This window comes from Podarcis melisellensis, assembly GCF_964234715.1.
Source record: "Podarcis melisellensis genome assembly, chromosome: 9".
NCBI classification, from domain to species: Eukaryota; Metazoa; Chordata; class Lepidosauria; order Squamata; family Lacertidae; genus Podarcis; species Podarcis melisellensis.
In genome coordinates this window covers 35431940-35448804 of record NC_138541.1, presented here as the reverse complement: position 1 = coordinate 35448804, position 16865 = coordinate 35431940, and the positions used below count along the sequence as shown (strand labels likewise).

General features: G+C 44.9%; 1 protein-coding gene and 1 long non-coding RNA gene across 2 annotated transcripts; both read right to left on the bottom strand.

Annotated features, from left to right (window-relative positions):
* Positions 1-2924: 2924 nt before the first annotated feature.
* Positions 2925-16390, bottom strand: ZNF330 (zinc finger protein 330). Its single transcript, XM_081926207.1, has 10 exons — positions 16311-16390; positions 14420-14549; positions 13840-13859; positions 13669-13739; positions 11559-11638; positions 9663-9789; positions 8517-8621; positions 7197-7243; positions 5863-5980; positions 2925-4026 (listed from the first exon to the last, which is right to left on the bottom strand). Exons 2-10 carry the CDS (start codon positions 14537-14539, stop codon positions 3776-3778), a joined length of 939 nt encoding a protein of 312 aa, XP_081782333.1. The 5' UTR covers positions 14540-14549; positions 16311-16390; the 3' UTR covers positions 2925-3775.
* Positions 11954-13662, bottom strand: LOC309378269. The gene is made up of 2 exons (XR_014171976.1): positions 13036-13662; positions 11954-12040 (listed from the first exon to the last, which is right to left on the bottom strand). It is a non-coding gene; the product is annotated as an uncharacterized lncRNA (long non-coding RNA).
* Positions 16391-16865: the final 475 nt, after the last annotated feature.

The window sequence follows — 16865 nt, the reverse complement described above, 5'->3', positions numbered from 1 at the left end:
GTCCTTGTTGCAAACTTCCTTATATGACCATTTAAAAGCACACAAACACCATGAAGTACATGAGGATCACGGCTTATAGCAAAGATGGGGAAACTGTGGTCCTGCAGGTGTTGCTGAACCACAGCCCCTCAAGATCATTGGCCATTGACCACGCTGGCTGAGGCTGATGGGAGCTGGAGTCCAGCAACATCTGGAGGCCACCGGTTTCCCATCCCTAGTTTATGGTAGGAAACTCACAGAGACCCAGGAAGCCTTCCCAGGTAAAGAAACCGTGTTCTTAATTGTAAGAAAGAGCTGTTCTGAGCTGCAGCCTCCTACCCAACAAGTTCTGCCCCAATTTATACGTACGTAAAACAAACAATAGCTAGAAATAAGTGGATGTGATGTAACATGGTGTTTCCTTACAGCAAATCACTTCTTCCTGTGCAGTGCATAAGCTGTTACTCACTCCCATGTTCAGTACCATAATCCACCCAAAGTGCAGGAAAAAAGGACAGGATGATCAAGGCCGTAGAACTCTTATGTAGCAGTCTAATTATAAGGCTAATTCAAGCACATAATTGATAGATACAAAGTTTCTGGTTGGGATTTGTCAGGTGCTGTTGCGGTTGCTTGAGAGTAAGCAGGCAGGACTCCGACCTGTGTTTTACAGGCTTTATTTTGGTGCAGACTATTTACAGTGAAGAGCCCCAAGGCTCATGTCTGGCTCAATCGCTAGCAGAATCTGGGAGTGGTCTTTTTTTGTACCTCCCCTCTCAGCTGGAGGGCCAAGTTTGGCCATGCCTGGTGTAAACAATATTGAGCTAGATGGACCAATGAACTGGCTTGGTATTCCTGTGTCCCTAGTACAACATAAGCTAGGTTTCTCTGCTCTGGATAGAACCTAGTGTTCTAAGGACACTTACATTCTTTATTTGATATATTCTCTTAAAGCTAGGGCAGGGAATTATAAACCACGGCTCTTTGCACAAGGTCCCAGATAGGAAGATAACTAGCTGCCCTGATGAACCCACCAGTGTTTTGACATTGCAGAAAAGGGAGGGGGGATCTGCTGGGTTTTAAAAGGCGGAGCAGTAGTGGCTGTTAAAGAAAATAACACATTTGGCTACATTGCAAGTCAGGTGTGTTCTACTTTAAAAGTAACCAGAGGTTAAGACTTATCTGCCAGAGAAGCTAGTTGGGGAAGAACGGAGATGGCCAAACACATTACTAAGTCCTTGTTCACATCTTTGTTATTCTCTACCTTATAGAGGAACTGCCTTAGTCAATGGTCTGCCCCAGTATTAACTTCACTGTCTGACAGAAGCACACCTACTTGGAGATATTGGGGATCAAACCTTTTGCCTGCTTGGCTATGGCCCTTCCCCTCCAAGCTTTTTGGCTGGTATCTTGCATTTTGTTGTGATCATAGGGTTTGGTAAACCCATCGGCTCAGAGGTGAGAAATAGAAGGGCAGTTGTGTTACAGGGAGCCTCCGAAGATCTTGCGAAGCAGTTCCTCTTCCGAAGAGGAAAGCCCCACCTCCAGTGGAGAAGAGGTGCAATGACCAGAGGATGCTAGTGAGAGCCTTAACACCGCTCCTGAGCTAGCCGGAGAGGGGGAAAGCACACCCTTGCCATTGCCCATCCTGCACAGTAGTCTGGGGCGCAGGGAGGGGGTTAGGTTGTCAGGCTCAGGCAGTGGTGCTCTTGGCCCAAACACCATCTTGGTCACGTAACTCCCTGGTTGAATTCCAGCCTCATACCAACCCTGTGAACAAAGTTAATTGGCCAAACATGCCACCTCCTCAAAGCTCCTTGCAGGAAAGGCAAGGTAAGGATGGCTTTGGAGCAGGGGTAGCCAACACTGTGTCCTCCAGATCTTGTTGAAACTAAAGTCACACCTCGTGTTGCGTTTGCTTCAGGTTGAGCGTTTTCAGGTTGCGTCCTGCAGCGACCCGGAAGTACTGGAAAGGGTTACTTCTGGGTTTCGCTGCTCGTGCACATGCTCAAAATGACGTCACGCACATGCCCAGAAGCGGCAAATCACGACCCACACATGCGCAGACGCGGGTTGCGTTCTGCTCATGTTGCGAATGGGGCTCTGGAACGGATCCCATTCGCAACCAGAGGTACCACTGTACAACTCCCATCATCCTTTACCATGCTCTGTGGATTGGTTCCCCCTGCCTTAGAAGAAATACCTGCAGCTCTCCAGTAATCAATGTGCATAAGCTAGAGACGTGTGTGTGTATGTCCTACCATCATCATCATCATCATCAATAATAAAATCCCACCTTTTCCCCAGACTGGGGCTTAAGGCAGCTTACAGATAAAATAGGAATAGCTAAAAACAGATTTATGTTTTGGGTTGGGAGGAGTGTCCACCATCCTCCTCTTATCTTACTTCATTTAAACATTTTTACCCCACATTTTCATATAAAGTGCTTGGCATACGTACCGAATAAAATACCAACTTTCCCAAGCCCTCTGGCTGAAACGAAAAGGGCAGGGGGAGAAGCTGGTCGGGCCACTTCCAGTGGGTGTAGCACATCCCTTCAGCTGGGTGGGAGTGATGGTAGCTGACAGCAAACACAGCAAAGGAGGAAGAGAAAAGAAGGGGTGCGGGGGCATACACAACGTAGATAAAAACTAGACTTAAAAGTAGCATGGGGGTGGGGCAGCACCAGTAACAGAGCAGGGCTGTTGGAAGTGTGAAGGCCAAGAGCCCTGGAAGGGTAAAAGGCTTACCAGAAGGGGCACCATGTCACTGCTGCACAGGGTGGGCAGCTGGCCCCAGGGCATGATGGGATACCGTTCTATTCTATAGGTCTGACAATGTCACTGATTTTAGGAGGCTGTTTTAGGAGGCCGTGCCCTTTTCTCTGACCATATATCTGTCAACACCACCCTCCCTCTGCTGCAGCAAAACACAAGGACACAGGATGAAAGAGAGCGAGCGATGGACTTTATTAGGCAAGGAGGATGCAGTGACATTTTTATGGCGACAAATCTAAGATCAAAAGTTTATTTAGGTCACACTGCAAGTGGCTGCGAGCACTACAGTTAATGTCTGGCCGTTCAAAAAGGCAGGAACTGACAATTCTCCAGTAGTGCATTACAAGAGACTATATTGATCAATCTTGCTTACACAAAATGTCAAAGTAACTTTAATTCCAATTTATATTTAGAGTACAATAGCTTGTAGCAAGCATTTCCCCAAGTGCTCAAGCTAGATCAATATTAATGAAAAACCTAGGAGACAGCTTTCAATATATAAAAATAGTTGATGCCCACTGCCACCAATACTTATGAATTTATGAAACATGATGACACAACCCTCCCCCAAAATTACTCAAGAAAAATAACTTTGCTTCTGAATAATGCCTGGAAACAAAAAATTACCTCAGCCTTCCCACACTTCCAACTTATGTTGTAGAGAAAGCATTAGGTCTCAACCTCATTTCGAAGTTCCCTGAACTAATGTGAACCCTCATACCCTTTACTCTCCAAGTCTTCCAATATCTTTAGCCATACAAATCTTTTCTTGATCTCCTGCAAATTGCTCCATTCCTTTTGATTCCTAGTAAGCTTTGCTATTTGAAAAGTCTAGCTGTGTTATTCCAGTGTCACCACACATAAAAATTCACTAAGTACACAAAGAGTTCCTCTCAAATGCTAGCTCCACCATAAATGTGGGCTTATGGCCAGATGCTAAGCACGTTTACTCGGAAGTTAAGGGCCACTATGTTAAAGGGGACTGACTGCCTCTTAAAAGTGTGCTTACGTAAGCAGCCTTAGTCATCCGCCTCCTCATAGTGTGCATAGCCGCTGGCATAGGTTCTTCCTAAATTCAAGTGACCAAACATACCGGTTGCCTCCGTTTCCGAATCCCTCCCTCCTTCCTCCTCCTCCTCATCTTCATCGTCATCCTCTGCTTCGTAATCATCATCTTTGCCAGCCGAAAGGTTCTTCCAATAGGCATCATAGCCGGAAGCTCCATCAGCCTCTTCGCCTCCTGTCTGTCGGCCAAACCTCAGAGAGCGTGCTGCAGAAAGAGAGGAAAACATCCTGTCTTTGTTTCACTTCCCATCAAGGAAGGTGGGTGTTAAATAGTTCAGGTAAAACCACAACAACTCTACCTTACATCTATTTTCACATGTGTAATTCTCATGATTGCACCGTCAAATAACACTAGAAGCAGGTAAGGCATTATCACAAATCCGTAAGAAACCAATTCATTCATTCATTCATTCATTCATTCATTCATTCATTGTCTTCTTTAATTTTTTCTCCCCCTCCTCATTTACAGGATCATTCTGGTTAGCCAGTGTGCTCCTGGTGAAACGAGGCACAGAGGCTTCTCTGCGGTTTACACCCTTTATGACGGAGATGAAACCATCCTCATCTCGTTGCATTAATTCAAAAATACGCTACCAGATTTTATGACAAGTCTTTTGAACAGGGAAGAACATGGACTTCCCAGTACAAGGTTTGCTGCAGGTGATAAGGGTAATTGCAGGTGGAAATGGTTACCAGTGTTAGAATAATAATAACTAATAAATAATAATATCTTTATTGTCAATGTACAACCTGTGTACAATGAAGTTAACCGAGCCTCCCCCCCAAAACACATTCTCATTGCACTCTGTGTGCTTGTCGCACAACACACCAACCTCGAAAGTCGGTTGCATATATTATTTTCCGTTCAGCAGCCTAACAGTCCATGAATAGAAACTGTTTTTTAGCCTGTTGGTACGACAGATTATACTTCTATAACTCCTGCCCAAGGGTAGAAGATTAAAGAGGTGCTGGCCAGGGTGTGAATCATCCCTGAGAATTTTTCTCTCTCCTAAGGCAACGATCCTTTGCGATGTCATCTAGCGGGCTCAGGGGACAGCCCATGATATCAAGTGCTGCATCCACCACCCTCTGTGTAATTCTGTAAAGACTTTCTGTCCATGGCTGTCAAGCCAACGTACCACACTGTGATACAATATGAGAACACACTTTCTATTGTGGACCAGTAGAAGGAGGTCATCAATTGTTGTTTAACATTGTTCTTTCGCAAGACCCAGAGGAAATGGAGTCTCCTTTGGGCCTTCCTCACCACCTGAGTTATACTGTTTATCCAAGTTAGGTCTTCACTAAGGTAAACTCCCAGGAATTTAAAGGAAGAGACTCTCTCCACACAACCCCCCCACCGATATACAACAGGGCTAGTTCCCCTCTCTTCCTCCGTCCAACACTCAGGTATATAAGCTAATTGCCAAATGGCAGCTTTAATCTAGGTTACGGTCACCACAATGGAATGTCTAGGTGCCATTGGGGTGGGGTGTTGAAATTAATTAATATACTGCTTTATCTTTTAATGCAAAAGTTCAGCGCGGTTTACAGCACATTAAAACATCAAATAAAACAATCCAGAATAATAACAAAATCAAGCTTCAAGAAAAGCTTCTCTAAGTGACATGATTAATATAGCAGCCCCGTAGCAGAAGTACTCTAGGAAGCATATGGGGTGTAGTGGTTAAGAGTGTCAGAACAGGACCTGGGAGATCAGGGTTCAAATCCCCACTCAGCCATGAAACTCACTGGGTGACCTTGGGCCAGTCACAGCCTCTTAACCTACCTCACAGGGTTGTTGTAGGGATTAACTGAGGAGGAAGGTAAACCATGTACTCCTTGGAAGAAAAATGTGGGAGATTAATGCAATACACAAGCTCTTCTGCTTACCTGCTTAAGAAAGCTGCAGGGCCCAGCCAGGTGGAGATGTCAGCTGCCAGCCAGAGATCTCCACTTGGTCGCAACAGGACCTATGCCAGTCACAAAACATGCCTGGCGCCTGGGGAATTCTGAACGCCGTTACCAAAGGAAAACTTACTTGACATGCTCAGGTCCTTAGTCTGTTGCGTTTCATGACCACACTTAGGGCAGGGAGGCTCCCTTCCCTTCTCTTGTTTGAAAACCTTACTCCGTGCGTGATCATCGCAGAAACAAGCCTGCAGGTTATATAAAATAAATAAAAGAAAAGGGGAAATAGATCACAAAAGAACAGACTGCAATCGGAAAAGAAGCCCCACGGAGAAACACAGCAGACTGCCCAAGCTGAGTGGCGATGGGATACATACCACTACCATCTAGCAAGCTCCATTTGAATCTTTTTAATTCACTAAAATATATGCAGCCCGCCTTCTGCACAAAAGCTGGCTAATGACATTAGGGGGAAACAAGAATAGTTCCTCCTCTTAAGTATTTGTTTGAGTGGGGCAACTGGATGGAGACATTTCAGTCTAGCTGGCAATGCAAGACTCAGCATAAATCAGGGCCCGTAAGGACAGCTGTGCCCCTTCCCAATCTACTCAACCAGCTCCTGTTCAGAGGCGTGAGCAACTGCAGGGGAAGTTGGAGTAACTGAAATTGGGCTCTTCATCCCCATAAAGCCCTTCTCTGTCATGGCTACGGATCTATGGACTCAGCTGCATGCCAGTGGCGGGCAGGACCAGAAGCAAAAGTGAATGGGACAAGGAGAGCGTCCCACACCTTTGTACAATAGGGTGCATGCCAGCCATTCAAAACTCAAAAGAGTTTTCTACAAACACACATGCACACATTCTCCATCTTTCATCGAGGCAAACGAGAGACTTTAATACAGTCCAAGGACACAATTTCAGCCAGGCGACAGACAGCACTGGTGCACCAGAGGGAGTGGTCTGGGGAGAGGGGCCATGAGGCCCACTTCCCTGGGGCAAATGATTCATCAGAACCCCGTGAACGATAATACTAGCAGATATATAGAAAATGTGCAGGGTAATGAGATGTTATCTCGGCTTCACGCGGAAGCAGCCTGGTGCAGACGGCAGCCAGGCAAAGATGAAAGGTTTTTGCATTTTGAATGAAAGGAAACCAGCAGAGGGAAAAGGCTGCGGCAGTGCTGAGGCTGTAACAATGAGCGAAGGAAGGCAATTTTAGCAACTGTGGTTTAGAAGGACTGGAGGGAAGGAACACCAAGTGTCCTGGAACACAGCATGGAGGTTACGTTAATCAAAGAGAGATGGGAACAGGACCCAGATAACTTCTTTGGGGAGGCGGGTGGGAATCAGGAGACGTTTTTTGATGCATTGTGGAGAAGGACGCGGCAAGAACCGCCAGCAGCTTTCAATGTATATGAGAGCTGTGAGCCCGATACATCTACTTTCTAAATGCTTTTGCTGTTACCTTACAACGGAGACATGAATGCTGCCCAAGTCGATTACAGGAAACACCTATTAGGCAAGATAAAAAAGGCATGCTTGAATAATGAGATTTCATGGCTTTGCTCTTTTCCTTTTGCCTTCTAAGCCAAGGTCAACTATTCAGTTCAATGGGTAGCCTCAGGCTTTCCATGACTGCGCCTCTTTAAAGTACAAGGAAAATGAACACTCTGCCTCAGCCGAGAAAAAGAAGTGAACAGACATTTTTAACGATGTCCCTACAGAGCTCGGGCCCAACGTTCCTCTTCCTCCCTTCCTGAAAGCAGAGGAAGTCCTCTTGATTGGAAGCAACAGCTTGTACAACAAAGACGAGCAGAATAACTAGACTGAACAACAACAACAAATGTGGGGAACTTTACAAGCAGTAATGCTGGAGGAGAAGTGCAAAACTCAGGCACATCACAAACCTGGCATTAGTGCAAGGAGGGCCGAAACACACCAGCCTGGCTCTCCTTGAACTAAAACAACAACAACAATTTATTACTTATAATAACAACAACAACAAGAAGAAGAATCATTTATTACTTATAACCCGCCCATCTGACTGGATTGCCCCAGACACTCTGGGAGACTTCCAACGTAATAAAAACATAGCAAAACATCAAATATAAAAAAACTTCCTGATACAGGGCTGCCTTCAGATGTCTTTGGAAAGTTATGTACAGGCAGTGACCATTTTAGGCGCATCTAACTGACATGCAATCACCGATGCGCGGGTCTTTTTCAGCCTGGTAGAAGGCAGAATGGAGGTGTGATGAGGTGGGGTGTGCTTATTATATGCACTCCCCTGGTGCACACAGGGGCCAGGAACAGAACCCCAATTCAAAATGGCTGCCATCTGTAGTGGTTTACCTGTTTGACATCTGATGGGAGGGTGTTCCACAAGGCAGTCGCCACTACTAAGAAGGCCCTTTGCCTGGTTCCCTGTAACTTCACTTCTCACAGTGCGGGAACTACCAGAAGACCCTCAGAGCCGGATCTCAGGGTCTGGGCTAAATGATGGGCGTGGGGTCACTCCTTAAGGTATACCGGGCCTAGTGGTGCACACTATGGGCTTGTGAAAGGGACACATCACAACTAGACCCTGTACTGGCATTGTTCAGTACCCAACTTCATCTGCAAAACACTGACCCATCTTACTCATGGTATGGGGTTGGGGGAAGGTTGCTACATTCCACAAGGCACTGGCTTAAAGTTCGCTACCAAACTACTATCTGGATATGAGCAGAAGCACTTAAAAGCTGGTTCACCTTTAATAAGGGAGACTTTCAGGGATATAGCTTACATTTAAAGGTCTCGGCTTCCAGGACTTGGCAGCTGGCCTGATGTTCAAACTGATCATCTTCGCAAAGAAAATTGTGACAAAAACAGCAGCTGAATATTCTGCCTCCTAGAAGATTCAGCAAGACACAATGTAAAGGATCAAAATCAGTCCCCACACTCCCTAGCATCAAAAAAACAAGCAGGTGTCATGAATCAATTCTAGGAATGAAAGAAAACTGGCGTGTCTTGCACCAGATAGAAAAATACTGTGGATTACAGTGGTACTAGCCATTTGTGTAAACAAGATATTTCATATTAATCGCATTTTCCTGGTTAGGTTGAGATGGCTTGGTCACGGAATGACGAGACCACCATATTAAAAGAGATTTTATTGCACAGCAGCATCTAAACCAAATATTCCAGCTACATCTGCAACCACCCCACCCCTCAAAAATAGCCTAAACTAACAGTTCAGTTCTATACATGTCTTGCTGCTTTTGGTGGATTGCAGTCTAAGGTGCACTGTTAAGGCCATTGAGATAAAGAGGAGAAAGCCAATGAAACACCTTTTCCTGAAACTGGAGTGGTGGGGGGGGGGTGAAAGGAAGAGATATGCACAACATCCCAAGAGGATACTGTAATTTTGCAGAGTTGATGGTTTAGCACAGGCTTTTATGACTGCTGGTAATGATAGCTAGTAGCACAAATTACCTTGGTAGTTTGAAAACTTCCCTCCTGTGTAATATACTTTCAGACAGACAATGTCTCAGTGGGAGGGAGTTCACGTGATAAATTGCATCATGAGCTGCAGCCAATCCAAACAGCCTGTGCAAATACTCCCAAGGGATAGCCAGCTAAGTCACAGGCACTTAAGCCTACCAGTTTCAACAAGTCTACCCCGAGTACAACCTTAACACACATCCTCAATTCCTACACATAGAACGAGTAATAGTTTTCTTGCATGTGTCATCTGAAAAGGGATATGTGAAGGGGTCTGCCTCTCCTCCAATTTTAGGATTCTCTACTTCTAGTGAAGTTGTTTTCAATTCATAAAGACTTGCTACGGCAAGGAAACTAGCCCTGTAGCCACCTTCCTTTGGTAATTGGTGAGCTTTCCAAATGCAAGTGAAACAAGAGAACACACCCCTCTAACTGGTGTACAACTCACCGTGATCCCAGACACCTCTCTCACATTCAATGCACTCTGCGTCGGCCAGAGGACAGATACAAGCATGGGTGCTAAGGCATTTCCTGCCATGGCAAACCCAAGCTTCACAGAAATCACATATGGCCCCCTGCAAAAGAAGAACCCACACATTACTATGGACTTTGGCAGACCTCTATATAAGCACCAGCTCTGCTGAACAAGCAAGGACCGGGCATGCATTCCAGGCAGCGGCAGCAGGAGGGAGTCATTCTGAAGCAGTGGAAGGCAATTTTACTCAGCGCTGCCATCCATCTCCCAAATGCATTCCATATTCTCAGGGCTCCTTTTTTTTTTTTTTTTTGCAAGACTGCTAAGTGCCCATTCCTAAAGTACATTACATGAAATTGAATCCCATTGATTTTCTTTCTGTGTTTTCTTTTTTAATCCCACACGCTACTCTCAGCAACCAGAATTGCTCGGAAGTCCTCGCTAAGGAACGCGACAGACCCAGACAAGATGTTCCAAAGTATGCAAGCAGCCTGAGTTCCACTGGCTACTCCCCCCACCCCCCATGAATTGGCTCTTGCTGCGCTGTCTCATCCAGGGAGCCATGCATGTGGACAACAACAGAGCTGCCCATTATGTTCATACCAGGCAATGCATTCAGGGAAGCTTTGCTTATTTGCAAAAGGATTTGCACTATGCAGTTTGCTCGTGACAGCATAGAACACGCAGAAACAAGGAAGTCGAACTTCAAAAGAAATACCGTATTTACTCGAGTCCAATGCACCATCGCACCTCAATTTTCAGAACCTTGAAACCAAAAAAAGGAGTTGCTGGCAAATGTAAATGTCCCATCGAATCTAACGCAGACCTTAATTTTCGTGTCGTAATTTGGCCAAAAAAAGGTGAACATTAGATTTGAGTAAATACGGTATTTTAAAAATGCATAATCTTGGTTTCCTCTCCTCTATATATGGACTAATAGTGTTTTTTGTCTTGAGTTACTAGTTAACCTTCCCATGATTCCAGGCTCAATTGTTACCTTTCATGGAAGCAATGTGTTATCTCTCTTGAAACGTGTGACTCTGAAGTCCAAGACTGGGATATTCAAGACTTTGGTTGCAAGCTGCCTTACAGATAGGCATGGTCGTGCCTATTAATTTGAAAAGGGCTTAAGCATCCACAATGATCTGTGCAAATGTTACCATTCCTGCATTTTCCTGCAGTCCAAACAGGTAACAGTGGCTGAACCTCAACACTGAAATCCAGGGCTCTGCAGTCGAGGAGCCTCCAAATGACCACCCAGGCAACAGAAGGCGATGGAGGGCAGGGGCACACAGACTCTCAAATCAGCATCCTGTCTTATTTTTAAAAAAACATTTTATAGCCAGGATTCAGAAGGTTCTGGTTGCTAATTTGAATAATATATTTTTTAATGCTTATTCCAAAATACATGTGTTTACCTTCAAGATAGCAGAACCAAAGATCACGATGGTGCTATGAGTTTAAAATGTGAAACTGTGCATGCTTATGAGTTTGTTTGCTTTTTATTTACCAGGGTTGGCAAACTATTTTGGCTTTTTGCTCCAATATAACAGGAATGTAGAAACCATTGTAATGCATAGAATTGCAGGGGAGTCAGGAAGGCTGTGGAAGAGCAATGTTATTTTTATTATTTATTATTATTTATTGTTGTTGTTGTTGTTATTGTTGTTGTTATTGTTGTTGTTATTAATGTGAGCATCACAACTCCCTCTGTGTGGTAAGACCACCACTCCAGGGTTGAAAATTACTGAGCTGCACCACTGGGTAACAAGAAAAGAGCCATCAGCACAGTTGGGCAAGTAATCTCTTCAAACTTTAGTTGCACTTAGCACATATTCTAAAACTGATGTATTGTTTCCAGATACATACCACCATAGAAAGCCCAGTGCTGTACACACCAGCATGTTTTATGACACAGTCTGAAGATTTCATCATGCATTTTGTTTTGCCTATTACAGAGAGAAAAGAAATATTACACACACACACACACACACGAGTGTTCAGCAACACTAAAGCTCTATAAAAAGCCATAGCATTTGTCTCTTTCAGTGTTTACAAGTGTTTCAAGCTAAGGGGGGAAAAGTGAGAGTAAGGACTATCATACAAGGGATCTGAACAAACTGTAGTATTTTAAATTGCTCAAATCAATACATATCTGATCAAAACAATGAGTTGGATCCAGCAACACCGTGTTGTAAGGACTTCTGGCTATGTGACCAGACTTTCACTCCCTCTTCTCCCCTCCACCACTGGCTTACAACTCACCAATTTTTCGTGGGTTTCTCTCAACCCTCTGGAGCAGATTTGGTGGAGCAAAAAGAAGTCCTGTTGTGCAGACCGTAGTCTTTGCACTAATACAGTGGTGCCCCGCAAGACGAATGCCTCGCAAGACGAAAAACCCGCAAGACGAAAGGGTTTTTCGGTTTTTGCATCGCTTCGCTAGACGATTTTCCCTATGGGCTTGCTTCGCAAGACGAAAGCCCATAGGGAAATCTCCAGGGACCTCTTTTAAATGCTGGCGGTGGGGAGCAAAGCCTTTCCCCCCCCCCCCTCCGGACTTCAGAAGAGGTCCAGGAAGGCCGGCGGGGGCGAAAGGCTTTGCTCCCCACCGCCAGCATTTTAAAAGCGGTCCGGGATAGCAGGGAAGCGCTTCCCGCTATCCCGGACGACTTTTGAAGTCCAGGACCTCTTCCGAAGGAGGGCGGGGGGCAAAAGTCTTTGTCCCCCCCCCGCCTGCCTTCCCGGGAGCTTTTAAATCGCCCCGGGACTGTCCGGGGCGATTTAAAAGCCCCCGGACGGCTTTTGAAGGCAGGCGGGGGGGACCAAAGACTTTTGCCCCCCGCCAGCCTTCAGAAGAGGTCCTGGACCTCTTCCGAAGGCGGGCAGGGGGCAAAAGTCTTTGTCCCCCCTGCCTGCCTTCCGCGGAAAGCGGAAAGGCAGCGCTGTGTTTTCCGCTCTCCCGGGAAGGCAGGCAGGGGGGAGCAAAGACTTTTGCCCCCCGCCCGCCTTCGGAAGAGGTCCTGGACCTCTTCCGAAGGCAGGCGGGGGGCAAAAGTCTTTGTCCCCCCTGCCTGCCTTCCCGGGAGAGCGGGAAGGCAGCGTTGCGTTTTCCGCCCTCCCGGGAAGGCAGGCAGGGGGGAGCAAACACTTTTGCCCCCCCCCGGCCTTCAGAAGAGGTCGGGGGACAGACTGTCCCCGGACCTGGTCTGAAGGCGGTTTCCATAGGAACGCATTAATTGATTTTTAATACATTCCTATGGGAAACCGTGCTTCGCAAGACGAAAAACTCGCAAGACGAAAAGACTTGCGGAACGAATTAATTTCGTCTTGCGAGGCACCACTGTACGACAGTCTTATTGGATACAACCAAATAACTTATTTTTTCAGATAGTTCACCATCTTAGAAGAGGGCATTCTTTATTCATCATGGATGGGGGATGGGGAACCTGTTGCCTTCCAGATATTGCTGCACAATTGACCTCGCTTGCTGGGGCTGATGGGAATTGGAAGTCTGGAGGGACAAAGGTTCTGGAGTCCAGAAACATTTGGAGGACTGCAGGTTCCACGTTCCTGCACTAGAGAGGCTGCCTCTTCTGAAGATGCACCCTTTAATCTGCAGTTTTTACAACTGCTTTATTAAAAATAATTTGCTGCATGGTTAAAGGTGCTGATAGTTTAGACTGAACAATTAAAAGCAGCTAATGTTTTCAGCCCCAGAAGGAGCCCAAATAAGGTAACTTTCCTGTCGAGTTTGAGGGTGAATAACCTGTGTCCCTCCAGATATTGATGGAGTCGCTACTCCCACCAGCTCCAGCCAGCGTGGCCAATGGTCAGGGATGATGGAAACTGAAATCCAGCCACATCTGGCACCAACAGAGTCAAAATATGGCTAAGTTTGTATAATCAGGCCACAGTGCAAAAATAAAATTCTAAGCACAGACCAATTGTAGGAACACAGAGAATTAAGAGAAAGACTTACCGCACTGTGCGCAAATGGGCAGCTTCTGGACAGAGCTACAAAAGTAGCAAAACGCTCTATTTTTCTGCCGTCTGTCAGAATAAAAAAGGGCGAAACAAATAAATGAATGAAGTCCGTATAAAATGGTGCCAAAAATGTTACATGGAAAGGAAATACTGAATGTGCATTTACCTTTGACATTTATCACATTCCTGTAAGAGAAAGAGAGCTTGTTTTACAGGAGTTCCCATTTAAATTCAGAGTTTATAAACTTGTGAATTCACTTGCCATGAAGACAGTTTGTTAGTCCTTTCCCCACTTTGAGTGCCCCGTGCAAATACAAACACACAATGAAGGTGCAACAGTCAGTGCTGCAGGTGGACTAGGCCCACGTGTTTGTATACATAAAGTCTTTCTGGGATCGCCAGGAGGGCTCCAAAAGCTTTGCCCTGGATCAATAACTAGCTCTTATTTGTACTTGCCACTAACCTCCCCCTGCCCTCCCCCTTCCTTTGTGAAAACCAGACAACTTGAAGAAGAGCTGAGGAAGAATTTCACTATCTCTGTGTGTGCAACAGCAACTATTTCATTGTTTAAGAAGATTTATAACATCCGGTGTCTTTTACAAAATCTCAAGGTTATATGCTTAGGATCTAGTCCTGCTCGTTTCTGTCTGATAAAGCACTGTCAATCTCACCCTCCTCTCCTTGACACTGGGAGAGGTGAAGAAGGAATTTTAAAGCCATTATCAGAAATACATCTCAATATTTACCATGGAAGCATTGCAGGGATGTTTAGCCAAATCAATGTTGCCTCTTGAAGCCCTTATCTGCTTCTCCCGTTCTTTACGGCTCTCGGCCTTCTTGCGAGCACCAGTCTTCTTTTTAGGCATTCTTCACTTTCTGGGAGACAATGTTTTACTCAACAACATTTGACGAAGAGTGACTGCTATCCTCTAAAACGGATGCTAAGCATAATTTTTAAAATCGTGACATATTCCTCCCTTCCAGATTTTGTATTTTTATTTTGGAATGTGCCCATATACACGCATTAGCAATTCTAATCACTTTAGAGGAGGCGTGACCGACCACTTGCCCTCTAGGTGCTGATAGGCTACATCTCCCATCATCTCTGACCACTGGCTAGGCCAACTGGGGATGATAGGAGTTGGGAGTCCAACAACAACTGGTTAGCCACCCCTACTTCAGAGTTTCCAAACTAGATGCTCACCACAGAATAGCTACACCTAGAAAGAAGAAAAGATACAGAATGAAAACTAGTCGTACCTTGGTTGTCGAATGCCCTGGAACTTGTACGTTTTGGCTCCCGAACGCCGCAAACTCGGAAGTGATTGTTCCGGTTTGCAAACGTAAACTTTCTTTTGGAACCCAAATGTCCAGTGGGGCTTCCATGGCTTCTGATTGGCTGCAGGAGCTTCCTGCAGCCAATCAGAAGCCATAATTTGGTTTTCGAATGTTTTGAAAGTCAAACGGATTTCCGGAACGGATTCCGTTCAACTTCCAAGGTACAACCATAATAGAGTGGCTGACAAGAGCTACAAAGCAGCAGTCTTAACCTGAAGCTCAATACCAAAGGAACACTTGGTCCGTACCCTTTCTTTTGCCTAGTTCTCTACGGCAGCAACGCATCACTTGTAACCAGCAGAGTAAGGCTTCTCCCTCGCTCCCCAACAAGTATTTTCCCATGAACAAGGGGTTCCTGAGTGTCTGCCCCATGGTGATATTGCATACAGAAGCTGGGATGGGACAGTGTGATTCAAGTTATAGCCTGTGGGTTATATACATTGTAAGTTGCTGGGAGTCCCAAGCAGAGAGAAAGCTTAATTATAAATAAAGAATTTTAAGCTAGTTTTTTAAAAAATTAGATTGGAAGGGAATGATGCATATCGTTCTAAAGAAAGATATATATTTTTCTTATTATTAATGTGGGGAACTCATATAAGCTGGTTAGCCTTCTATACAGTGTTTAAATTGCATTAAAAAGTCATATTTTATATTCAGAATTGCATACCAAGCTGCCTGCTGGCAACAATCATTATTCTGTAGACTGACATCTATGACACTGAATACCCAATATCACATTATAAACTAGGTTTTCTTCCTGCTTAATGTCAATTTAGCAATAAGAACTTCAATCTTCGGTATTTATACATATCATTCTAGGCATTTATTACACACCTTGAAGCACTGTAATAGCAATTTGTGGAAAAATTGGATGCTTCAAAAAATGTCAAGAGCATATTGGTCGTAAGCAATGCTACCACCTAAAATTATTCCTTCTGTCACGTACACAGGGGATTGGACCCATATTACGAACTTTTAGTTATATGACAGCAGCTACTCAAGTCATTCATGTAAAATATTGGCAGCTGCTGGAATCGTTTATGTAAAATATTGGAGGGCACCAAACACACTGAATCTAAAATAATAATAATGCAGAATTATACTGCATTGGCTACATGGGGGGGACTGGAACAGTTACTTCATCAGCTGATAGCTATTGCTCAATTATTGTGCAAAGTGCTATATACCCCAGTGTACAACTCTATCTTGAAATGGTCTAAGATTCTCATCTTATCCCCAAATCCCTGTTTAGGATAATTAGGAAAGCGGCAAGAAATAAAACTGTCCTGGTCAACATACCTCAAAAAAGGATATTGCAGAGATGAAAAAGATGCAGAAAATGACAACCAAAAAGGTCAAGAGGTTGAAGCAACTCCCCTGTAAGGAAAGGTTACAATGGCTTTTTAATTTTGTGAAAAGACAAGGATAAGGGGAAGGGAGGCATGGCGTAGAGGACATAGATAGGGAAAATGCCGCCCCCCCCCCGAATTGGTGGGAATAAAGGGAAGTCCTTCTGCATACAGAGAGTAGTTGTGGAATTCTGTATCAAAAGATGTGGTCACGGCCACCAACTTGAACAGCTTTAAAAGGGAATTAGGCAAATTCATGGATGAAGATGCTACCAATGGCTGCTAAGCATTATGGTTATTTACTAGGGGTGTGGAAGCTAAACAATGAGGCAAACTGGAGTGATTTAAGGGCAGTGTTAGAAACTCAAATACAAAAACTATTTGCCAAATGGCATGTTAAACTTAGGTCATGGTCACCACAATGGAATTTCTAGGACAGGCATAGGCAAACTCGGCCCTCCAGATGTTTTGGGACTACAACTCCCATCATCCCTAGCTAACAGGA

What these genes read in the sequence shown, in the direction of transcription:
- ZNF330 (XM_081926207.1), bottom strand. Translation starts at nt 14,539, where the DNA reads ATGCCTAAAAAGAAGACTGGTGCTCGCAAGAAGGCCGAGAGCCGTAAA. An exon ending in GCCCATTTGCGCACAGTGCG is followed by an intron (nt 11,639 to 13,668) that starts GTAAGTCTTTCT and finishes TCTCTGTAATAG; the next exon opens with GCAAAACAAAATGCATGATG. An exon ending in ATTCATGTCTCCGTTGTAAG is followed by an intron (nt 5,981 to 7,196) that starts GTAACAGCAAAA and finishes TATAACCTGCAG; the next exon opens with GCTTGTTTCTGCGATGATCA.